General features: G+C 38.4%; 2 protein-coding genes across 11 annotated transcripts in view; both read left to right on the forward strand.

Moving 5' to 3' along the window:
* Positions 1 to 1,054: 1,054 nt before the first annotated feature.
* On the forward strand, positions 1,055 to 10,990 carry LOC129718780 (trypsin 3A1-like). 2 transcript variants are annotated; one of them, XM_055669851.1, is made up of 5 exons: positions 1,070 to 1,327; positions 2,368 to 2,730; positions 2,792 to 2,997; positions 10,603 to 10,821; positions 10,874 to 10,990. In XM_055669851.1, the coding sequence occupies exons 1-4, from the start codon at positions 1,240 to 1,242 to the stop codon at positions 10,804 to 10,806; spliced, it is 861 nt and encodes a 286-aa protein (XP_055525826.1). In that variant the 5' UTR covers positions 1,070 to 1,239; the 3' UTR covers positions 10,807 to 10,821; positions 10,874 to 10,990. The 2 variants fall into 2 exon arrangements, with proteins under 2 accessions (XP_055525825.1, XP_055525826.1); XM_055669850.1 differs by having other exon boundaries at positions 1,055 to 1,327; positions 10,603 to 10,990.
* A 466-nt stretch (positions 10,991 to 11,456) lies between these two features.
* The window catches only part of LOC129718778 (serine proteinase stubble), a 38,572-nt gene continuing 23,792 nt past the window's right edge, over positions 11,457 to 26,236 (forward strand). The window contains exons 1-3 of one of the 9 annotated variants that reach the window (XM_055669843.1): positions 11,457 to 11,795; positions 12,983 to 13,055; positions 21,966 to 22,313. In XM_055669843.1, the coding sequence (XP_055525818.1) occupies positions 22,091 to 22,313 (223 nt within the window). In that variant the 5' untranslated portion in view covers positions 11,457 to 11,795; positions 12,983 to 13,055; positions 21,966 to 22,090. The other 8 variants (XM_055669844.1, XM_055669847.1, XM_055669848.1 and 5 more) reach the window with 8 other exon arrangements.

Here is a 26,236-nt window from a genome sequence, read left to right on the forward strand (position 1 = left end):
GCCGAGGTTCCAAGCTTTCTCGCCACATCTCGTACTGATACTGAAGGATGCCGCTTGTAGTATTCCTTAATCTTTTTGTCCATTGTGGGATCAACAGGCCCGGGTTTTCTACCATGTCTTGGGGCATCAGTAAATGTGCACTTTTCACAATACTTCCGCAATGCGGTTTGAACTGCTACGACACTTATACCTTCTTCTCTGGCTAATTTTCTTATAGAAAGACCACTCACGGTGCCCCATTTGTGCACAATTCGCTTTCTTTGCTCGGGAGAAAGGCCACGCATTTTCAAAATTTCGCACTAAATGTTAGAAAAAATGACAGCATCTGTTTCTTTTGAATGTAAACAACAGGCCCAGCCAACGTTTGGTTGAATACTGCACGTCGTTTGAAATGACGGTTGATCGTAAGTGTATTCATAATTATCGGAACGGTCTATATAATATACGGTAGTCAAAGATTATTCAGTATAAAAAATCATGGCTTTTTGTCTTTCTTTAATTTTCCAAGAAAATAATCTTAGTTTCAAAAATACTCAAATGTACTAGGGTTATATACACAGGGTAAACGAAACCCTTTTTTCGAAGGCAGAAAGTAAAAAACCACTATGAAGGAAGTGACGATGAATATGCACGCAACTTTGAAAAGACAACCCGCGCCGCTAAGTGGATGCGCGCTGCTCGCTTCGAGAGTGAGAGTGCCAGTTGGTCCTACACTCGCGACCTTTACGATGGCAACCACCCGACTTCCGCCCCCTTGGCAACGATCGACGGGGTGTGCGTTGCACTCCATGTGTGTACATAGTTTCCCACCCTCTTCGGTGGGCAGAGGGGTTGCGACGACGGCGGGGAGGGTGATTCTCTCGTTTCGTTCAGTTTGGGCAACAGGACAAGGGAAAACCGTGTGGCGGTTGGCGATATGTCCTCGAAGGTGTCGTACCCTAAGCCCACGAGCGAACAATGTGCATCGGCGCGACACGCTCCTCGTACTCACGCGTATGGCGACAAATTAACTTATCCATATGTATAAAAGACGATCGGTTTAAATTCCACAGCCACAGAACAATACCGACACACTCAAGTTGTCTCGTCTGCCCCGGGCGGGACCAAAATTTTGGTTGATCGTTTGTTGTTCGTTTTAGGCAGTGTGTGCTTTCGCTGCAAAGAGGCAGTATTCTAGCGATCAGAGCTCGAGCTTCGTACATTTCGGTGCAACACACAGTGTTCTACACACGCGACAGGATGCAATTACCGTTGGCGATTAGTTTAGTGTGGTTAGCCAGGATGTCACTAGCAGTGCCGATCAACGGCAGCAGTACGTGCAATTGCGGTAGGTGATAGTGTTGGTGCTTCGAGTCGCATTCGTCCTTTGCCTATCAGTGTATGGAAATAGAAACTATACAATCTCGTGTGACGGTGGGTGTCAATGTGGAATGCACTCCACGGCAGCTGCTTTGTGCAAGAAGGATTGAAAGTGAAAGGTTACCAGTGTAAACAATCGGAACGGCTCCGCGTCTGTAACAAATGACAACACTGGCAACCGCGGTAATAACAACCAATAATGTGTGTCGTATAGCAAGCAATTATGTAATAAACGCAAGCAATGACAAAGTAGTGCCACACAATGGCGCACACCATCGCAACTCAGACTCCCAATCCCGGCCAAGAGCAGTGCGACCGTCACCGGAATGGGGGCGGGGGTGTCAGCAAATCACACTGACAATCAACAAGCACGTGCTAGTTTTTACTATGATTGGGTCCGATGATGGTCAGAGAAAAACGAGAGACAGGGAGAGAGAAGAAGAAAGAGAGCGACAGTGTATGGGACCATAAACAAAACCTGCCGTTTGTTTTGGTTACACTTCACGCGGGCTTTGCGAGTTCCTGAGGCAATGCGTTGGTGGCGCCATGCGGGTAACAGGTGGTTACAAGTTTCGTCGTTTCTGTTGCGGTGTTGCAAATTTATTGTGGCCTCAGGCTTAAACACCCAACAACCAGCAGCTGCTGGAACTATCACTGCTTGGTACGACTTGAATTTGGTTAATGCCCCCCAGGGCTGCAGTTTTTAAAGTGGTTGTTTATTTACGCTGGTATTTTTGGAGCATTCCGATCGCTTTTGTCGAGACTAAATTAACTTTTTTGGTACCCTGGTGCCTGCATTACATCCGTATTGATACTCTGCCAGTCGAACGGTGCTTCGAAAGTGTGGCTTTGAAGGTTATCGTATTCGACAACTTCACGTCGTCTGTGGTTGACACTTGCGGTATCCCCCGTGCTTGTCAGTTTGGTGGCATATTATAATTTCAATAAATCGTTCGAAATTGGAAAGTTCGTTTGCCAGCTGAACGTAATTTTTATTCTCAATTCTAGTGTGTGGAGTGAACGGTCGCGCGAACCGCATTGTCGGAGGTGTCGAAGCTGAAGCGCACGAGTTTCCTTGGCTCGCAGGTCTATTCCGGCAGGGGAAGTTGTACTGTGGAGCATCTGTACTAACCAAAAACTACCTGATTACTGCGGCCCACTGCGTCAACTCGTTTGAACCCAATGAAATTAGAGTGTATCTCGGTGGTCATAACATTGCCAGAGACTACACCGAACTACGAAGGGTGAAACGTATTATTGACCATCAAAACTTCGATATCTTCACCTTCAACAACGACATCGCCTTACTGGAGCTGGACAAACCACTGCGATTTGGGCCAACCATACAACCCGCCTGTCTACCGGATGGAAGTAGGATTGATAGCCACATTTTTCGCACAAATGAGTTATTCCACTTTTTTCCTCATTTCAGCCGAACAAGACCTAAGCGGAAAACTGGGAATCGTTGCCGGCTGGGGACGAATCGGGGAAAAACTTCCTCCTTCGAAAACCCTACGGTCGGTGGTGGTGCCTATCTGGACACAGCAGCAGTGCTTGGAGGCCGGATATGGCAGTAAAAAGATTTCCGATAACATGATGTGCGCTGGCTATCACGACGGCAAAAAGGATGCTTGTCAGGTGAGTTGCAGTTTTATGTGTTATAAATAGTCTTGTTACGTAAATAGATCAAGTGAATAACACGAACGCTGAAAGTAAATATTTTTCGGTCACGGGCAAAGCAAACCCCCGGTACTACATTTCGTTTCGGAATTTGACCTTCTGTTTTTGTTCGATACAGGCTTCGCAGCCAGCCGTTATTTTGTAAAAAAAAGAATTTTGAGTTTCTTTAAAAAGAAGATATCTCAGCATCACTCACCGATTTTTAGGATCTAATGTAAATGAAATGAAATTTTAAACATTGCAACTTTGAATTGCTTTCAATAATTATACTGGAATCAGTGCAGTATTGTTAGGGCCCCTAAATCCATTTTCGGACCGCAAGAATATGGTGATAAGTGATTTATTTTGACGCATGAATGCGTTTTTCTTAAGTAGGGTGAAAGGCTGCAAAAGTGCAACGAAAATAGGAGTTTTTCAATATCCATCCTTGCCATTTCGGTGTTTCCTTCCTTGCTCTGAACGGATTCCAAACACAAAAGTGTTCGTCAACCTTGTAACCTGATAAATGACATGTTTTTTCAAAGGGAAACTAACAAATTTGTGTTAATTACACCTGCTCATTATACAAACTGCCCATAAATGCATAGGAGTCACACTACCAAAAACATAGGGAAATTGTTCCATTATTCATCTCAGCCCATAAATTTATCTCATACATCATCGAAACTCAATTGGAAACTAAAAAAACGCGTATTCTCTAACAAAATCAATCTTCTCATCTTTGAAATGAATTCTTCTAAGTCTACTTTAGATTTCTCATAAAGTAGAATTCTCAAAAACTTTCTTAAAATCTCTAAATTTGATATTATAGTCGGGCATCTACACTCAAAAATTCATTTATTTTAAACACCTACCTCACAAAACAAACTCCACGCATTGCTCTATACGGCTACAACGGGATCCGGCAGCCACCCAAAGTTTTTTATGATCATTAGACCACCTTTCATATTATTCACACAACAATATCACTCACTGCACTAAGAATACTTTGATCTTTAAAATGTTCACCTCAAATTTCCGAAAAGAAGCTTCAAATAGCAGAAATATATGAGATAAATTTTCTCAAGTCTTAAATTTGAATAGTATGTATTTCAATCTGTTTTCGCTGCGTTGAAGATAATCAAAAGTTGCCAAATTAGTTTCTGTTAATATGAAAAAGTGGTTACCTAGTTTACCAATTTCGCGCCTAAACAACTACAGCGGATACCTAGGTAACCTACTACGACGGTATGCGGCTACGCTGATTCATGAAAGTTAATCATAGTGTGATGAATACGGGGACGTCGTTAGATGAATAATTTAGTTTTGAGATGAATATGAAAGCTTTGTTAAAAATAGTTTGTTTTACAAAAATCAGGATTTATCTAGCTAAGTTTACTCAATATTATTCACTGGGCGATTCCATATTTTGTTTACCACTTAATGATTTCGTGAAAATTTGATGTTTAATCCGTGCATTCTTCGTGAACGTCGGCCTAATGAGATGAATAATGGAACAAATAGGCTAGTTTTTTTAACTGAGTAAAACGCAGTAGACGATGGTAAATCACTGTTTTTTCCTTCCTACTGATTCGATCAAAACACAAAAATTTAAAACATGCAATCGTTTAACGTAAATGGCATAGCAAAATACTTTATATGCAATGAAGTTATTGTTGTTTAATTGATTTTTTTTTAATTTATCTCTGAGCCTGTTTTGCGTATATTTGTAACTTAGGACTGACCAAAATTAATATATTGCTCATCATTTTAGCAACAAACATAGCTTTTTCTTGTGATTTTTTGAGAGCGCACGAAATGTAAAAAATTTCTGCAGTTTCAAAGTCATAAGTGATAAACATTCACATGGGACTATTATGCCTGTTCTGATGAACTTCTACAATTTTTTACAATGAGCACACTATTATGAAACGTTGCGTTCTCAGAATGATCCTATGTCATGACATCGTTTTTCAGGAACAACTCTTCTGTTGTAGTTGTTTTCACCCCAAATGCTGTTGCTTGTTATTGATTCATTGACTATTGCAAAATTTAATATACTTTTGGGATTATGTACTGATGAGCTTAAATTGATCATCACTTCAAATAAATAGGGCTTATGATTATCTCACTCAATGCATTCTCATTGCAAGCAAGTCGATCTGTGCGGTTTGCATACAAGGTTGAGGATACAAGTTAGTATCTTACTCTTCGGGCTTGTACGCAATCAGCTACGGAGTGTTTTCATCAAGCGTCACCTTTTGAGTCTTCATATGTGCACCAATGTGCGTAACGTAGCTTTTTCTCGAATCCACATACTCAAAATTTTGCTTGCATACTGCCTTATTTCTGTATAAGAATAGAGTAACAATGGACACAGCGCTGAGAAAAGTGAGCAAATTATTATTTTCAATAATCAACCACTGTGCCATTGTTGAACGGACTATCTACTTTCAAAGCTAGTAAACAGACATTGGTAAAAAAAATTGATAAAAACACACTTATGCTTTCAAACATACAAAACAGGCGGTCAATTGAATCGTACGCTGTCTTGGAGTTCCAAAATGAACAAACCAACTATGGATGCACTAGGTAGTCGGGCAGTCGAACGATTTTCCTTCGGCTGGCTGAGAACTAGTTGGAGTTTTGTATCGAGCATATTTGTGTAATTTTCCTAGCGACGCACAGTGAGAAAAACTGAAACTGTGTCTGTCAGTTTTTGTACGAAAACTAAAACTATACAATGATCAAAAAGTATTTGTCATAATGCTTATCCAGGCCCGTAGCTACCATATGGGCTAGGGGGGGCTTAGCCCCCCACGCGTTTGCATTGCCCCTAGCGAATTTTTTCTAATTCGTATAAATAAAGCGAATACTTTACCTGTTCACATATTCTAGATTAGCTTTTGTATATTTGAGCTAAATGTATTGCTTTTGAATTACTTCTTTAACAAAAAAAAACGTCAGTGAAATTTCTGTGCCCCACCACGCAAAACGGAGTAGCTACGGCTCTGTGCTTATCGTACCTTGAATATTTCTATCTACGCTTTTACTGAATTTCTTCTTATTCCCCTGAAATTTAATTTTAGTCATTATCGACCAAATAACAATCCTAAAGATACCAAAGTGTTTGCCTTTGCATTGGCTCCAGTCGATCTAAATCATTTAAAATTTTTTCTGTTACCCAAAAAATATACACTAGCGCCACGAAATGATAGAGTTCCTTAACAGACATATCATCATCCTATAGTACTCAATCACTTGGACAACTCTGCTGAAGAAATGAATGTTCTATGTCCTGAGATTAGCGAACTATAACGCATCCTTCATGCTCAGACTGGACATGTACCGTCTTTTGAAACCTCTCCAGCAATGATTTAGTGCAGTTATGTTGGAAAAAAAATGGTGAAAATAATTTACTGTTCAGGTGTTTTCGTTTATCGCGTCTCCCGAAAAATGTACTTAATGGCACATGTATCACGTTTGCTCTCAACGGCCCAAATATAAAACTAACATATTTTTAAATAATTCTCCATAGATAGAGTCACAAGTGCCCCAAGTGATATTTTTTGTGTTTGCCCCAAAAGACATGACAACAGATGAAAAACGCATATTTCTTAATGAAAAACATTAATAACTTTGAGTATAACTAAGATATTCATGATGTCAGCATTGCATTTTTTTCTCTTAAAATGCCCTGAAAGTCGTTAAAAAGTAATTTTAAGGTGAAAATTTGAATGAAAAAGTTAGAGCGCAAAATGTGTTTTTTCAATCCAAATTTTATATTTTATATACTTGATTTTATCGAAGATTTGTGTCACTCTCTGGTAGGAAAAGCATCTGACGCCCCTCCGCATCGTATTCTTCCACGAGGAAACTCAAGTTGTCTCTATTGTATTATCTCAACAGTGCTCAGCAGTGATTCACTTCCATGGGCTGTAGTAGTGTAGAAGCAATTTATTTCTATGAGCGGCAGAAGCACAGCACAAAGCAATCAGGGAATGTCAGGAAATTTTTTTTCGATCAGGAAAATCAGGGAATATCAGGGAAAACTAAAAAATATTCAGGGAAAAAATTTACCCAACAGGTGATTCTTTTTTAAACGGCACTCTAGCGAAAAAACTGGTTTTTGTAGCATAAAAGGCTAATCCGGGTTCACTAAGGTTCGGTTTCACACCCAATCGAATACTTTTTTCACCTGGATTTCAGAGTTGCGTTAATTTACCTTGCCCTTTTTTGTGCCGGATGTTTAAAAATATCAGGGTAATTAATGTTATATTTCAGGGAATATCAGGGAAAATCAAAGAACTTGATTTAGAAAACTTTTTCGCCACCCTGGTTACGGTCTTCAGCAAATTTGTTCAGAATGTCTAGGGCTTCTGATTGATGAACAGGATTGCAGAATGCAGAATTCTGTCGCTACGACATTAATGTGAACGCAATTCTTCATATTTTGACCTTAACTCATCCCGTGGTTGCTTAAAATGTCAAGTGCTTTTGGGTGATTGAAAGTTAAGTATGGAGTTCCACCACTATGTGGTGCTAGTGTGCACGCAAATCTTCGTATTTTGATTCCGTCCTCCTAGAAAGCTGTGGTCTTCAGCAAAGTTTCCCACATGACCTGCTGAACAAGTTTCCCAAAGACCGCAACAGATAAGTGATGTTCAAAATTTTCGAAGCTCCATGTATACTAGCGCCGCGTTGCGGTCAAATTCAAAAGCAAACTGTGTATCAAATAAAAATTTTTGAGCCTCTGAACAACTTTGCTGAAGACGATAACTTTCTTAATGGTCGGATTCACAAGGTGAATAAGGTTCAAAATACCTAAATCTTCATGCACAATCAAATTTCGAACAAACTGTGCACCAAATAAAAACCTCCACAAATTCCTGAGCAACTTTTCTGAGGACCACAGCTCTGTGGGTTGTCAGTATCCGAGATAGAGTTAAATAAATTGGTCCATTTTAGGTGATGATAAACCTTTAAGGGTGCTGTTATATTCAAACTGGGTGTTGCAATACTCAGTGAAGCGATTCCAAACTTGTGACCGGTAGTGTATATATTACACTGTACTACAAATGAAAAAAAAAAAATGCAAGAACTTTTGAAGTGACCTAGTGTAGGTTGTAGATCTTGTTCAGTGTAACATTCGCTCATATTAGAAATTTTCCGAACAACCCCAAAATTTGAAGCAATGGTAAAAATACGGTTTTGTGCACACCAGCGCATACAATTTTTTTAACTCAGTCATTTCTCAACCGACTTTCAATATTTTAGCAGTTTTGGAAAGGAGAAAAATAGAGCTAGCAAAATATAATCAGTTTTGTACTGAAATCACTAAACCATATTGAGCTTTTGGTGTTTGAATCTAGTTTTTTTATACTTTTTCACGCAATTTTCAACTTAGCTTGTAATTTGCCACCTTTTTTGTAAGAAAAGTACTACAAGTAGAATTTTGAAAGTATTTTTTAAAGACGAATCAAATAGAAGTGGTTTTGTGAAAATCGGTTGATATTTGGCTGAGTTATATATATTTTTTTAAAGAAAAACAGAATTCTTGGTTTCTATGGCACAATTGTTTCACGGTGTGGCACCAACTTTGAAAGCCTGTCTTTTGAACTAAAAATAACACCAACTGGAAATTTACAGGAAAGTTCCGAAATTTAGTCAAAAATACATTTGATTTTTTTTTTTAATTTTTCTGTGCTCAGAACATAATTTTTCAACATTTTGTATCAAATAGCTACTATTGAAGGAAAAATTCTCCAAAAAAATATTTCAAGAAACTACAACTGCAAAATGTGAAAATCATCAAATTCGATGTAATATTTTGAAAGATGTCTATTTAAAAAGAAGATTGACCTAAAAAATCAACTTACCGAAGCAAACTCTTGAAGTTTTTGATACTCATTTGAAAAAATTAGACATCGCGATTCTTAGTGAGCCGTTTCACGAATTCTGACTCAAGTGTGAATCGTTTTCCCTTGAGCCACGCGAGCTACCTTGTATTGATCTCAATACATATAATCCTAATTATGACTCGATTAGTTAGAATTATAGATATTTACTAACTCAATAGCTTTAACATCACTAGTTTTTCCTAAAAAAACCCTGGAAGCATATCAATTACTAAAAAATATTCAAAACTACTGACTTAACCGTCTCCCGCTCACAAGGTTTATCATTGAAATTTATAGCTTCACGAGAAAATTCAAGCTGGACACTTTGTAGATTAACTAAAATTACTGTCAACTGTAGTATTTTGAAGAAAATGCCCAACGATGCTCTGAGGCAGCATATAAAAGTTTATGGAACAATCGTAAGCACAACAAACTATTTTATGTCAAGATATGATGATTATAATTCTTGGTGCTTTAGAGTCACCATGAGCGGGAAAGGGTTAACTACTACCTAACTATTACGTAACAATGCTTTAATTCACTACCTTAACGCGTTGTGTAAAGAATCCTGCATTTTCAACGATGAAATCTTGGATAGAATAGAATTATGTAAGAAAGAATACTTAGCCTTATTTATGAACCAGATTTGCGCCGTTCCGGGTTCTATTACGAACATCAATTCGAAATAGTTCTTTACCACAATCATGTGGTTTCCATTCACTCACTTACACGTTTAACAGTTCACTGGCTTATTTCCACAACACATTTTGACACTTGAAAGTAGTGGTAGGTATATATAGATGAATAAATTTATGTTTATACATTTGTTAATTAGTCGGTCTGAAAGGTACACAGAGTTTATAATTTTCCTGTAGAAAAGTGGACGCGAATAATAGAAGACGGCTACTCGTGTTGCACGCCTGCTTCGATCTTTTCTTGATATTTTCGCGTTTTGCGCTAGAATTAAAAGTTAAGTGTTATTTTATGCTGCATGCATTCTGACGGTTGTCACTTGTTTGCACTGTATAATGTTTGTTTTATTTCTGTTTAGTGATGTCGTATTTATATGTGCAAATTGCTGTGATTTTTCTCCACGGTGTATATTATTATACAAGGCATTAATATTTCCCTACAACTCATTCTCAGACAGTTTTCCATACAACGATTTCTGAGATAAAATACTTCGAATTAAACTTATGTCAAAAATTTCTCCATCTACAAAAAATACTCAGTTGGCTAAACCAAATACATGCTAAAGCCTAAAGATTGACAATAAAATTCATTTCATCACAGCTTGAGTGTTCGTAATTTGATGGATACGAAAATTGATGGAATTTATAAATATATATAAGATGCACTCATGTTATATTTTTAACAATGCTACTCTTAATCTCTTGGGATCCTCTTAAACTCTTAGGATGCTAAAAATAATTCATAGGTGACATTTCCTGTTCGTCTGTCCAAAGTAGAATAACTTTTTTTCGATATTTTTTGATATTCGACGTTTCTTCGTGAAGTTTACCATATGGTCTGATAAGAGTAAAATCCACCGCCAGATGCTTGTTTTGTAACTAATGAAAATGGATTGAAGTATTGACATAAGCAAACATCAATCTAAACCTAAACTGCACGCCATGATCAACTTCCGATAATCTGAATACGCTCCAATTATGTCTTTTCACAGGGTGACAGCGGTGGTCCAATGCACAAGATGGGCAATGCCGGTAGCATGGAAGTTGTCGGCGTCGTGTCCTGGGGCCGGGGCTGTGCCCGACCGAATCTGCCCGGAATCTACACCCGCATCGTCCACTACCTGCCGTGGATTCACGAAAGGCTGTCAGGCGAGTGCCTGTGCGTGCCGAAGGACACCGCTGCCGGGGCCAGTTAACCGACGGAAACTAGAGTTAGCTAAAATGACACATGCCACGAGGAAGTTATTTATTTATTTATTCTAGTCAGCCAATTTAAAGGCAAAGGTTCACGGTGAGCTGAAGCTAGTGTTATTGCCAAATTTATCCATTACATACAAGCATACAGAACAGGGACGTGAGAATAGAAGATGCTAAATGCCATCATCAAGAGTCACTTCTTCTGCATCCGAACTGTTGAAGCCGATATGTTAATTGATTGAACTTTCCCTACCCCATGACTCGATTTGAATGCGTACTAATGAATATGTAAATCAGTTTGCTTAGGATGGCTCGAAATACCGACCGACGGTTTTCCTTTGTAGGCTGGAGCCAGTGCTGCAACGAAAACCGATCAAGGGCATTCATCGAAGGTAACATGATCGGTTTGACCGGTCGAGATGAATTTCGTTTAACGGATGCTTCATGCGCTTTTCGTTTTCGGAGTAGGGTGGCACGAAGTGCCACACAACGAGACAGCTACTCTGAGTGTATGGTCAAAAAATACTCGAACACACGAACACCAGAGTTCATCTGACCGGCTTGTCTAGCCGCTCGCGGTCTGGCGTCCGTCAAATCGGTTGCCAGCCGAAGATGGCCGAATGAAAGCGAAAGTGCCGCCCACCGGCACCGGACGGACCCCGATGACGACACTCATGGGGTTCATGATTATTGTGGCGAAAAATGAAAGTGTTGCCGCTAACGGATGAACGAAGCCAGGCACTGTCGGATCGGAAGAAAGTGTCCGATCCAAGGGCTGTGCCACGATCAGTTAAACCATCGTACTCACATTGTCAAGGTCTAGTCCAACGGCGGCGGTCACAGAGTGGCTCGCGTGTGTCCGTAGTTCCGAGAGTAGGGAAGAGATTACCCAATATCCGAAGATAGTGCATTTTATAATTAATGAGCTTTTTTAGTGATCTGCCAAAATAATACAACATTTCAATGAAGTAGGCAAACTCTTAATATGGTTAGTCACGCAATAACAGTGCAAATGGTGAACTCGTGACCACCGAAGGTGGTTATGCTACTTACGGTTGGTATCGCTGCGACCGCTTGCGGTGTGTCGCGAGTGTTGCGTTTTTTTTTTGTTTTCGATTTGCATAATTATTGGGCGCGTCGAGTTTTCGCAACCAAACCAAAAGCGTCGGGTGGATAAAAATTTCACCCTTAAATCAAGTGAAGCGAGAAGAAATGAAACGAATGGCGCGAGTGTCGGAGACCATTTCAAACCACGATCAGCGGACTTAATCGCGGAATTTTGGTGTAGTTTGATGGAAATTTCACGCAGTGTCACCCACAGATGAATTGGTAAACCGTTGACGCGGCCTGCGGTGTTGGACTCCCACCTTCCCTGCAGGGACGGACAAGAACCGGTGTGGCTTGCGTTGCGTTCGACATCTGGCAGTAACAGTCGGGCCGCGGTTTGCAACGGAAGCTGCCGTAGAAGGCGTAAATGCGTATAGACAACACTGACGCGATAACAAACAGTCTGGGAAGTTATAAACACAGAATGTGGTGAAGACAGTGACCGTTTGGAGGGTACGCATTTTGTTGCATCGGTGAAATGGCTTTGTTTCGGTTCGGATACTCTCACTGGCAGTTTAAACTGGTTTAGAGTGGATTTGAGTGAAGTGAAATGGAAGAATGTAAATAGTGTTCCGATGCGTGAAAGTGAAAACATTATGTTTTACCCCTTTGTGAAGGTTGATGCAAGATACATTATTTTACAAAAATTTTACGTGGAAAAATCTTTTCTTTACGCTTCTGGAAATAGTGTAATGTAACGCAAAACTTCAATACTGGTTTTTGGGAATCCTCACCCTGAAATAGTGAGAAGAGTGTAAAATGTTTATCACTACTGCACAACCGAGCGAAAAATGTCCAACTAAGAGTGATTTTTGCCAAATTTACTTTTTCGAACATATGAATTTAAATATCACCGATACTCCGCCAGTTGACTAGTTAAATTTCACATTTCACACTATAATAAGAGCAATCGCAGTCACATTTTATGGTATTTCGATTTTATATTTTGATGCTAAATAGTAAAATAGTTAAACACGACTCATCTCATAGGTCATTTTCCGATGAAATTTCATCGATATAATAATTACCGAGTTTATTGAATTTTTTGGGCATTTTTATATCTGATAGTAACAAACCGGATTTTCACAACATTCAACAATATTTATCAATGAGATAATGAACGACCGAATCCAATGAAAAGGTATACATACTAGCCATACTTGGATGAGGACATGGAAAATGCCTAATATACAATACTGAGTCAGTATTTGACCATTCTGTGTTATTTATTTGTCAGTATTACTGACAAATAAATAACACAGAATGGTCAAATAAGCAACACATCAAAGTGAAATAAAATAATTTTAGAACTTCTAATCAACAACACTACTACCGTCAGCCGGGGTGAGATTGTGTCAGTGGGGTGAGATTGGGACATCCAACCTGTGACTTGTCAGCCATTCATTCTGGATCAGAAGACTAGTCTTCCTTGGTTAAGTAATTTAAAAAATTCAAAATTTCCTTGAAGAAATCTCAGTGCCTATCGAACGAAATGTAATTGAACTGCTTCAATCCTTGGTGTCCAGACGTCAGTATGTGCTGCTACACCACAGATTTGCTCCTACACCACAGTAGCATACTCCAATACAGATCTGCCAAGCGAGTAGTAGTGCGCACGAAGACAATAAGGGTCCTAAATTCTTTGCTATTACAGCGTAAAAGAGCTCCCTAAAGGAAAGTACCACAAGGCGCATTCTAAGATCTTTGATCACAGACACTCTCTAAATGTTCGCTTGCAATTTTGTAGTTCCGTGAATGAGTTTACAGAACGTTTGTTCTCACTGATAACCAACTAGTTGATTTCACACCATTCAGTGAAAATGACAAAAAAATTTGGAAGTTCTCGTTAGTCGTCGAGCGATTTAAGCGATGTGATGAATTTTCAAATCACCTGCATACAGAAATCTCTAACCTCGTATAAAAACTGTTCACACGTCATCGAGAAATAAGGAGAAAAGCAGTGGGCCAAGGTTGTTGCCCTGTGGAACACCAGAATGATTGGTAAAATAGCTAGACTCAGCAACTCTAATCTTCAAAGACGATTGGCGATCTAACAAGTATCATTTGCCGCAGCTAACGAAATTAGGTGATCAACGGGATCGAACGCTGCTCTCAAACCTGTGTGTATGATGGCTATTTGAGCCGCGTTCTCCGTATTTCTTCAGAATGATGTAAATTCACTGAGGTTCTTCCAGCGAAGAATCCATGTCGGTCGCACGTAATGTAACTTTTAGCTTCATAAAATAAAACTTTGTAGAGAAGAGTTTCTAGCAACTTAGAACTTGAGTGTTTGCAAAGTGCAGTTGCACACCTCTTGAGTACCGTACTGCATCAAATTTCGAACACTTAAGTTATGATTAAGGACAGTGGTAAATCGCGATTTCGCGGAAGCCGCGAATTCCGCGAAATCTAGTTTCGATAAAATAAAATATTAAAAAACAGCAACATTCTATGACAATCATGAAACATTTCGATTTGCAACCTACGATATTCATGAATACCAGCAACAAGGACAGAGCTAAAGATTAATGGGCACCTAGATGGCAATGGAAGATCGTTTTCTACGCAATCAATAACATGAAACAGTACTACAACCGCTCTCTTACAACGCGATTTTGACAGTCCTAATTGAATTTCGCGATTGGTGACGTGCATGATAGAATTCCTGAGTGTGCAGCCATGAAATCCAAGTTGTAAGATGAATGAGGGAGGCCTACAAGCCAGCATCTTTTTTTAAAATGATCGACAGTGAGATTGGTATTAAAATTTAGGCAGGTATTCGAATCGCGGACGTTTTCCCGGTTGGCAATTGAATATTTATCGATTTCCGGAAACTCGGTAGATACGGAACGCAGCGTGAGCCAGTTAAACATGAATAATACGTGTCTAACGACACCACAATGTAAAACAACACCACACCACAATATAAAAATCACGTTATTCAGTATTTTCTGAAGATAAAGGGTGCCGCGAAATTAGATTATTTTATATTATGCCACCCGCAACTTTTTTGCCGCGAATTACCACTGTCTATAGCTATGATGTAACTTCTTGCACTAAAAAATCAACGAAAAATGAATTTTCTCATCGATCTGAAAGGTTTAGCATGTTGGTTATTTTGTTTTGATCGCAAAGAGATAGATAAGCAAACCATCTGAATATTGACGGTCACGATTTTCAAAGCCTGCCGATTTTGCGTAAATGGTACTACAGTAAAGAGTTATACATCACTGGGTGCAGGACATTCCAAGGAACAAAATGGTATATGATCATTCTTTTTATTACACTGAATCGCGCTAATCACAGCAACCGCAGAAGTGGAACGTTTTTATACATTTCATTTAAAAAAAAAGAAAAAAAGAGTTAAAATGCGCAAATTTAATAACGAATAAAATAGTGTCGTAACAGTAGAAAAAATCACTTCAATCGGGATTGAATCTTCAAAAATGTATTGAATATCTTGACCACAGCGTCAACGCTCAACGCTCTTTCAACAACACTAAATCGATATTGAGGAGAGCTAGGTTTGGTAATCGGTGAACCGGGGGGAACATGGTTGTATGCTGACAGGGAAGGAGTAGTTGTTCTTCTTGGAGAGCAGCTAGTTTGAGCGTCTGTTCCCCAGGATACGAGCGGCTTTAACAGCAACTAATCCGCAGCGGACTGTGGAACTATTAGCGAATTTCTTTATTCCACCAGCTCACCTCGTTTTGACCTGGAAGCAACCTAACTGCTGTCAAAACTCTTCTTTATTCGCTCGATATTGACCCAGTATTCACCTGGCGTGCTGCCCGAAGCGCACTGTAAAATTTGTCAGCTTCAACCCGCCACCGCACGTGCTCAATTCGTAAACAATTATCTGGCATCTCTTTCTCATATGTGTCGTAAATTGCGATGTCGTTTCTTTATTACTCGGCAGATTTTCCCGAACACAATGGAATAAACAAATTCGCTATTCGCTGAGAAATGAAGAAATTTGCTAGGAAATGTGGTGTCTAGCCAGCTACACCAATACGGCAGCCTTGTCAAGAGACTAGGCATCGCAGCCCTAGTAAAGCAGCATGCTAAAATTGAGTCTAGTGCGACGAAGCAAAATGTTGACGATGTACCTGATACGACCGGTAGTTTTCTACGGAATCAATATAACGACGCTTCTGGTAGAGAGCCTTATCTAGTTTCTTTCTGCGCCCATAGTTTTTCTTCCAAAACAAATTGGATTTTGAATGTCATCATTGATTTTTATTCGTTATTGCCAGATTTATTGCCAGCATGAACGTGTGTGATTGGTTCATTGTTCGTGTAAATTTTAAGGTAACTTTTTATCAATTTTCACCGTTGAGCAGTGAAATAATAATGATGACTAGCGTATTGTAAAATTGTTACACGTTTTATCTATCCAACAATATATTGGTTATTGATATCCACCATGTGGTTATGCTGTTATTATCGTTTGAAATCTGACGTAACGTTTGCAAGTTTCGTTCCCAATTTTACAGAATGCATCCCAGTATAGAAAACGAATACGTAGTCCCACGTCAAAAAACAAGAAAAAAAAACCAAAAGTATTATCATAAATTAAATATGTCAATCCACTTTCTGATTTTTTTCTACAAAAATTACTACGGCTGAATTAATTTGATTTATGTGTCAACCCAAAGTTCTTTGTGCTGGTGAGTATCTCAATTTGAGAGCATTTCCTTAGCCGAGTGCCTATGAATGTTCGATCGGTATAGTGTCTTCGGCACAGTTGTAAATAATCATTTTGTCTATCAGAACAAAAAAAGTACACTGTACAAAACTTGAAAAACTATTTTTCTCGAAAATTATACCTCTTAAATTTTTTTCCAAAGTTTGAAAAGTGAATTTTTCGATATGTATACTTAATTTTAGTGATATTTTTGTGTTTTCTTTAAAATATTGGAAAGAAAAAATACTGTCTATAACTTTACCATAGCATACACAGGAACGCAATAAAGTGGACTCAAGCTATGTTAGTACCTAAATGCTAAGCTCGGAGGCACGTCCCTAACAAGAAAGTGGGATACTATCACCCCAAAAAGGCTTCGAAGTGATTGGTTTTGCAGACGACGTAGTGATTTTAGTTGGGGAGAAGCACAACTGCGTTATTTCTAATAGAATGCAAACTGCATTAAATCTTACAACTCAATGGTGTAGGCGAAAGAGGTTGAGTGTCAATCCCTCCAAAACAACCATTGTTCCTTTTACTCGAAAAAGGAAATATACTATTCCTAAACTGCGACTGGAAGGCACCTTTATAAAGCTTTTACCTGTAGCCAAATATTTGGGGAACTACTTGACATTGGATATATATAAAACATTAATCATACCAAGAATAACCTACGCCTCATTAGTTTGGTGCCCGAAACCACTGAAACTCAAGCTAAACTAGGAAATATCCATAGATTGGCCTGTGTATCCATTTGAGAAGCAATGAGAAGCACTCCATCAGAAGCCTTAGATGCAATACTTCATTTTCTTCGACTTCATCAGGTGGTTCAACAAAAAACGGAAAAAGTGCTCTAAGGTTAAATCGACAGTCTAATCTAAAAGAAAGCGATCTAACAGGACATCTGAGAATACTGAAAGGTTTCCAAATAAATATTCTAATAAAAAGTAATGAGGATTGGGTGGAAATTAAAAACCAAACTTCGAAATTTCCTACAGAATAATAGAGATAGAACGAAATAGTTTGCAACAAGGTGGACCCACAATTCAGGATGGCTTCCTTTGCTTCTACACAGATGGTTCTAAAATGAATGGTTCCACCGGTGCGGGATTCATAAGGCCAGGAATTATTAAATTTTTTCCCATGGGACATTGGTCAACAGTATTCCAGGCGCAAATATACGCGATAACGGAGTGCGAGAATATGTGTCTGAAAAAAAATTACCGACACGCAAATATTTGCATTTTCTGTGAGACTCAGGCAGCACCTTAAGTCCTGAATTCTCCTTTTTGCCACTCTAAACTAGTGTGGAAATGCATTCTAACGCTCCGACAGTTGGCTATGAAAAACCATGTAAACTTATACTGGATTCCTGGTAACTTTGGAATCGAAGAAAATGAGCTGACCTACTGAAAGCTGAACTCGGTGAATGGGAGAAAGCGACCATCAAAGCAAACTGGGATGCCATAAGCGGATTACTACAATACTACAATGATTCATACAGCTAAATCGCGAGAAGAGCCTCGTGTTTCGCTAGCTAAATAAAAGAGACCTGAGGACATTTACACGTCTGATTACAGGGCACTGTCCGAGTAAGTATCACCTCAAGAAGCTAGGCAAACTTGATAATGATAAATGTCGCCTTTGTGGCATTTTAATACAACGTAGATTGCGTATCTTCGGTAAGGGACACATAGAACCTACCGATATTTGGAGGGAAAGTGTATCACTGTTTAGCTAAGTTTCAGTAACTATCATAAAAAAAAGATTTGAAAAAAATGCGTTTTTTGAGTTGATTAATTATTTGCTTCTTGAAAACATATTTTTTTCGAGGTGTATTTTTTGGAAAAACAAAATTACCATCTACGACTTTTCCGAAAAAGTCACATTGATTGAACAAACTGTTCTGGTTCTAAATCATTTGTAATTATTGAAAACATTTCTACATAAACTGTTCTCAAGATTTTTTTTTGTTTAGACCTCACTGTGACCAGTAATTTATAATTGCCCGAACATCTTTCAGTATCACTATTGAGAAGTTACCTTCTACGTATTATAGTGCTTGTATTCTACCCAGACTTATCATCGCCTCGAGCATTTTACCAAAGCGTATAACAGGCTATGGGTGGTAGAAGTTTCCGAAAGTTCAGATACAAGCTTTTCCGTCTAAACAGAAGTTTTTGTGTGGAGGAGCCTGAGAATGAACCCATGCTTGAAACATCGAAAAGCCTGATTCTACTAGGATTCGAACCAATAGCCACCCGCTTGTCAAAATGGACTTTGTAACCTTGCTACTACGAAGCCTCTATCAAAAATTACACGTCACTAATAAAATACTAATAGCACAACATGACATCTTAGCCCATAGGAACATCTTAGAAAAATATTAAAATTGGGTCCTTATTATGGAATTGCTCACAAATCTCTGTTTCTTTCTCTTTTTGGTTAACTGTTATGTTCTCGGTAAGGTACCCGGATACCTTTCTAAGCTTTATTACTATAAAAAAAACAAGGTTAACCTCAACTCAGTTTGCTAAAACTCAACGAATGCTCCCAACTAGTGGGAATGAACTATTTTCTATCATCAGACTGTTTATATTAGCAAGGAGGGAGGCTGGAGGAAAGAGCTTTGATTTTTAGCCCATAACTGCTCGACTTGGTACCCGGATACCTGTCCAAGTAAAATGCTGCTAACTTTTTCAATTATTGACCGATTTTGAATCTTGGCCCGTCAAAAGATTGGAAAATTCGTATATTTGTAGCATCCGGGACTGACAGGAACCTCTGGTTCTTCGGGACAATGGTCTGGCGAGACAAATTAGTACAATTGTCAATATAACCGAACAACATCGGTATCAAATATCATGAAATCACTCCAGGAGCTAATTTTCATTTTCTTTCGGCCTACATTGTTGAAATTTATAATGAAACCACTACAAACTGTAGCACATCATTTATAGCCCTTTAAGCAAACAAAATGTTGGCTGCTGGCTTGATTTGGGTCATCATTTTGATTCTATCATAAAACTACGTTTTCGACTATGTTCACACGATTTCAGCGTTTGAAGGCTGAAAAATAAACTCATATTAGCAGTATACAATTGCTTATACGTATAGTTGCTACGGATCTATTAAATCACAATCAATTGAGTCGTAATAAGTAATGAATTATGGAAGTAGGTACGTAACGTTGTAGAAAAAAATCGGTTTTATAATTTCAACATTTGGCTAAAACCTATTTTTGTATCAAAATTCGAAAAGAAAACTCAAGGGACAGAAACTATTTCGTACCCCATATTTTTTCGAGGAAGAGTCACTAATAATATTGTTCTCAAGATCCACAATTGTACCAATATGTTGTTTGTTGTGAATTCTTCGTTTAGTCTGGATATGACAGCATTTAGTGCAAAAACTGAGCAAACCAAACTAAATGCAAACCTTGGAACGATCTTCAGACCATCCGATGTTGACCACCTTGACTCGAATATGCACCAAAATCCGCCCACCGATCCAACAGGTGAGGAACGTGTGATATCATCACTGGCTCCAGCAACGCTTCAGCCGTTGTCAATAAAACTACATTCACTTTACGGCAGCTTACTTCTTGAAGGCTCAAATGGTAAATTAAAAAAGTTATGGAAAACCTCCCCAGGCGTCAATCTCCACCGATTGTTAGATTTAGACGTGTTACGTAACCCACGAGCAATTCCACTTCAGTCATAAACCAAACCTAGAGGAAACGAGTTTTCCTGGTACGAATTCCCAATTTAAATATTTCCGCTCGACGCGCGGGGGGGGGGGGGTGTGATCAATCGTTTCCTAGGAAGCAGTGGCTCTCTATTCACTGTCAATCAAATCGCAATCGGTTCGGTGTTCGTGCCTCGGCACGATGGCGACAGTGTTGTTCCCCTGCGGTCACGCCAATGTAAGAAAGCCATTTTTCATCTGTCATGTCAAAGCAGAAAGCCCTTCGGATTGCTTTCTTTGTGCACTCAACCGTATTGTCAAATTCAGATTTATGTTATGCGAGTGATTTCATTTCTAGTGAAATGTTCCTTTCAGGGAAAGGAAACTAAATTAGTTTGCTAATGTTCTTACGTTCGTTATGAGTGTGGGCAGAGGAATCTAGAGGAATGTTTGCAATTGTCTATATTACCGTTCTACCCTTGCCTAAGCAAACTTCATAGAAACTGGGAGGAATGTAAGAAAAAGACTAAAAAGCTTAGAGATATGCAGGATCTCAATTCGCTTAATCTAAATACTATTTTCGGTGATTGGTAGTTTTCAAACTAGTTCAGTATTTATTTATGACTGCGAAATATTTCTGTGTCATGTTTGCTCCTAATATTTTTTTCATTCATTTTTGTTTCTGTGTATCTTCCTTTTTTATTGTCGTTGCCTTCTTGTGTATCTATGCGTTGTTTAATTGTTCTCATTATCATTACGGCTATTATCCAATATCCGCTTCATTTCATTTCAACCCGTTTGGAAATTATAAATCAGCTTTTATACAATTTAATGCTATAATGATATTTCACGATTCAATTCCTCCACGGGATTGAAACCGAATGATCAACTTCAATAGCTTGTACCTAAATTAATTTCATGTCATCTATTGGTTTACTGCCGAAAGCATCAAAGTCGGAAATGCTCGCTTCCGTCCATTAAACATACTGACAGCAGTCGACGACATTATATCACTCCCATCCCAACAAGACGCAACCGTATAAGTAAGACAACTCCGGCGATGCTACTGGAATTTTTCTAGTCTTTTGCTATGTGTCAGACAACGACGGAGCATTTCTCGTGAGACACATATCAATGAAAGGAAGAAATGCTATACAACAAGCCTTGTTGCTGATGGGTATGTCGAATCAAAACACCGCTCCATTCCATCATTTCACCTCGCGAAACCTTGGCAGTTGTGGCGGCGGCGGATAAACCGCTGAAAACGAAAGTGAAAGAGTTTCCGAACAAGTAAACAAAACACGATGAGCCGCGCAATCGTTGCGTTACGTTATGCGTTTGTGCACTGTCGTGAAGATGTTGGGAAGGGGAAGGTAGAGGTGCAAAGCCGCTAACGTGACTAACGACGTTGACGACGGCGGTGGCGACCTGAGGCGACTAACGTTAAATAATGTCGACTTAGGCTCCGATCCGAACCGAAGGCCGGCAGCTAGGGAGAAAAAAGTGAAATGAAGAGATTATGAGTAATAGAGCAATAGAAACATCATACACGAAGAAAAAGAAGAGGAGAAAAAAACCGTGAAACACAAAACAGGCAATAAACCGCAAACAACTTTGCGCCATTAGGTGGGAAGCTTGTTGCACTTGGAATTGAAGTTCAACGCAATCTCATTACAGGAACGTGGAAGTGAAGAGACGCGACTGCAAAACGCATAGTAATAATTGAAACAAACAAGAAAGACTAGACGACGGAGAGTGCGAACACGAAAAAAGAAGAAACATAAATTAAGCAAGAGAAAAAAATGCAGTTCAAATCAACTGTGATAGTGACCGCACTGGCGGTTATGCTGTCCGGAGCGGTAAGAAGGTGCAGCGGAGCAGCAGCAGCGAATAATCAGAGTGATCTGGATTACCGAAGCGGGCGATTCCTGTTCGATGCACTGTTCGGCCTGGAAGGAGCGGCATTTTCACTGGATGACGATGGACCCGATTTGACCGGCAACCAGGTCAAAAGTTGCGATTGCGGTAAGTTGTTTATGTTTTGGCAAATGGGATAACGGGGTAATTGGATTGATTGTTTCTAGCGAGCGGATTGATCTGAAAGAAGTTTCACATCGTTCGTTTTTGAGAGAGATCGATCACAGCAAAATGCTCTACTTTAATTAATTTTTTTATACAGAAATTTTATATAGAATAAATTGCAGTGATATTGCTGCAAAGTTTTTAGTAGAATTTCTGACACAGGTTTATTTAGAGAGGTTTCACATAAGTTAGAGGACTCCATTAACTGCGCTAAGACCCAACGAATGCTCAATTTTAACTACATCAATTTTTTTTTCTCTGTACCTCTCTGTTTCTCTCTGTTATTTCTCTCTCTCTCTCTTTCACTCCTTCTGTCGCGTTCTTTCCTACAGTATCTTCGTTTTTCTTTCCATTTCTCTTTCTCTTTAAAAACTACTTTAAAAACTACAAGAATATTTTGGTGTCACTAGCCACTAACTTTTTTAAGAGACTCAAATGAGTTTTCTCGTAAACATAACGTTGAAGTGATGAACCCGGCGAGCAATAGCTATGCGAACTCTCACGTAAGTTGACGCGTTTTGGTAATGGCTAGGGGCACCAAAATTCATAGGAATGATTGAAAAGCTACAATCTTTCATTTCTTTCTGTTTTAAGCATCTGGAGTGCACTTTTTTGCAATTTGTCGACCAATGTTATTTACCCAGCAAACCAGAAGTCGTATAGGGATCTTAATTCTAGGTCGCGCAAATGTGCATATCAGGTTGAAATTACATAAGATGCAACATTAACTTTGTTTATATCGTATACTGTTTAAATTCTATAAAACGCAATATTAGGGTATTTATGAAGCAATTTAACGTGTCATATCAAATAGAAAAAATGCGTAATTCTTCTAAGTCGCATAGAAAGCAATTTAAAGTTTCAAATAAGGCCATCTAAGATAGCCTGCGAAGTTATACAGAATTGTAACAATTTTTTTAACCATGTACGTATATGGCTTCCAGATTTGTACACATAGGCGCATTTCATGCATCTTATATGGTCATTTTGTACCAAATAAAGGTTTGCTTAACAGAGTTAAGCGCGAGTTATATGAACCCATTTGTTTGCCGGGTAGTGCTAGATTGTACGGAAACATAATTTGATTATCCGGAGTAATTTATTTTCATTTCGCTTTTCCTCGGGGGATGCGTTCCAAATTTGTTTGGAAACTTTTTTCAACCTAATGATTCTGTATCTGATCCTGTGGAGAATGATCTTGGAGTTGCACAGGGAAGTGTATTAGGGCCCCTTTTATTTATTATGTATACATATGACATGCGACGATTTTTACGTTTCTGTGATATGAATCTTTTTGCCGATGACACCGTATTATTCATTGCAGGTAAAAATGTAAAAGAAGCCGTTTCACACTTGAATGAAGATTTACGTTCTCTAAGCAGATGGTTGAAGTAAAAGCAATTGAAATTGAATAGTGATAAAACTAAATATATGATTTTCTCGCGCACCGTTGTGAATGACGATATCTCTGTTATTATAAATGATGAGGCAATCAGATTAAATATTATGGCGTGATTATTGATGACAACCTAAAGTTCAACGCTCACATTGACAATGTCATCAAGAAAATTGCCATGAAGTATGGAATTTTATGCCGTTTGGAAAACGACTTAACAATTAGTAGTAAAATACAGCTCAATCATCTCACCCCATTTGGACTTTGGCCCTTCATTTTTGTATTTGGCCAATAACACACAATTTTTGAGGTCACAGTGTTTGCGGAAGAGAATAATACGTTTGATCATAATTGTGATAAATTTACTTCCCCTGCTGTTATGTTGGACGCTTTGCAATGATTATCTGAGAAGCTTTTTTTTATTTATTTGTAATTGTTGTTATTTGTAATTGTTTATTTGTCTATGGTTTTAATTTTTAAAATAATGAATGGTTTGCTACCTCAGTATTTGTGTGATTGAATTGAAAGAGGATAAGATTTTCATAGATATATCACTAGAAACGCGAATGAAATAAGAACACCTTTCTTTCTAACCAGAGCTTCACAGAATTCATTATTTTATAAAGGTATAATATTTTTTAACTCGATACCAACAAATGTTAAACGTGCATCAACACTTGCGGAGCAGGGATGCCATAGATACAGATTTTTATGTATTATACAGATTTTTCGACTGAAAAGCAATGCGCCAGATTCTGTATAACAGAATTACAGAATGTTGCCAAAATTACAAATTATGCAATTTTTGCCTTTCTCCTAGAAAGGTATAGCAATCACTTGCACAACCGAAGATATAAAAGTGCTCCAAAGGGCCGAATGGCATATATCACTCAACTCTGCTCGACGAGCTGAGCATTTTCTGTATGTGTGTGTGTGTGTATGTGTGTGTATGTGTGTGTGTATGTGCAGATTGTTATTCTCACTAATTTTTCTCAGAAATGGCTGGACCGATTTTCATGAAATTAATTGCAAATGGAAGGTCTTATTGTCCCATAAGACCCTATTAAATTTTATTGTAATCGGATTTTTAGTTAAGAGGTTATGTATCAAAATGTAAAAATCATGGAACATCATTATCTCTAAAACCACACAACCGATTTGAACAAAATTGATTTCAAATGAACGGGCTACGTGTAAAACCCTTAACTTTTGAATTTTATAAAGATTGGACTTGTGGTTCAAAAGTTATGAACAGAAACGTGTTCTGGAGACTGTTTAATCTCACTCATGTTTCTCAGAGATGGCTGTACCGATTTTCATAAAATCAGTGTCAAATGGAAGGGCTAGTTGCCCCATAAGACCCTATTAATTTGTTTTGCAATCAGATGTACTTTGCCTATTATGTTTAAAAGTGTGAAATCCAGCTATGAAAAGGAACATATTCCGAAGACTACTTGGACTCACTCACTTTTCTCAGAGATGGCTGACCCGACTTCTACAAAATTAGTGTCAAATAATAAGTCTAGCTGCCTCATAACACCCTATTGAATTTTACTGTAATCGGACTGTAATTTCGTCTGTAATGTACCGAAATGTGAAAATCACGAAACTTCATTATCTCTGAAACTACACAACCGATTTTATAAATATTATTATCAGATGAGCGTACTAGTTAAGAGTTAACTGATGAATTATGACTGAACAAGTGGTTTCAAAAAATTTTGGCTGCCCTGTACATTTCTATTTCATTTGAATATAATCGAAATTAAGCAACCGTTATGTATTAAATTATTTATAAAACAACGAAAGTCTATTATCTCCAAGATTACATGACTTATTTGAACATAACTAGTGTCATACGAACGAGTCATCTCTCAAACTTACAAATAACAAACTTCATGACAATTTGTTATGTGGCTCAAAAGTTATGGAAAGAAAATAAATTCCAAGACTATTGAAAACTACACCTGCTTTGATCGATATAAAGGCCTCAACATAATTTAAATGTGGCATCATACTATTTGAACGTTCCAAATTTATTGATTCTTTGCGTGTTTAAAATCTGCAAATGCACGACGAATCGACCATAGGATATGATCAAAGACAAATAACAAATCTATTAAAATGATTGGTTTTATCGAAATGACAACATCCTCGACTTTCGGCTCCTGTACATCGTTTTAATTCTGAATATATTCATATTGGGTGGTATTCGGTCATTTTCTGCAGATTTGCTGGCATCAATCTAACACCGGAAATACCCATATTGGGAGGTATTGAGTTATTTTGGTTGTTTTCCAGAAACTAAAAGTGGTCGTCTTTACACTAGTAAGTAAGAGCAATAAGTGTTGTTGCCTGGTCCCGTTTACGTGTCCGTTCTATCAGTGTTGTATGGTCGTCTTTAAGTTCAAAATGGTGTCCAGGGTCAATGTTTGGTTTCTATGCATCATCTCGATTACGTAAATATCCA

Source organism: Wyeomyia smithii, chromosome 1 (genome assembly GCF_029784165.1).
Source record: "Wyeomyia smithii strain HCP4-BCI-WySm-NY-G18 chromosome 1, ASM2978416v1, whole genome shotgun sequence".
In the NCBI taxonomy this organism is placed as follows: Eukaryota; Metazoa; Arthropoda; class Insecta; order Diptera; family Culicidae; genus Wyeomyia; species Wyeomyia smithii.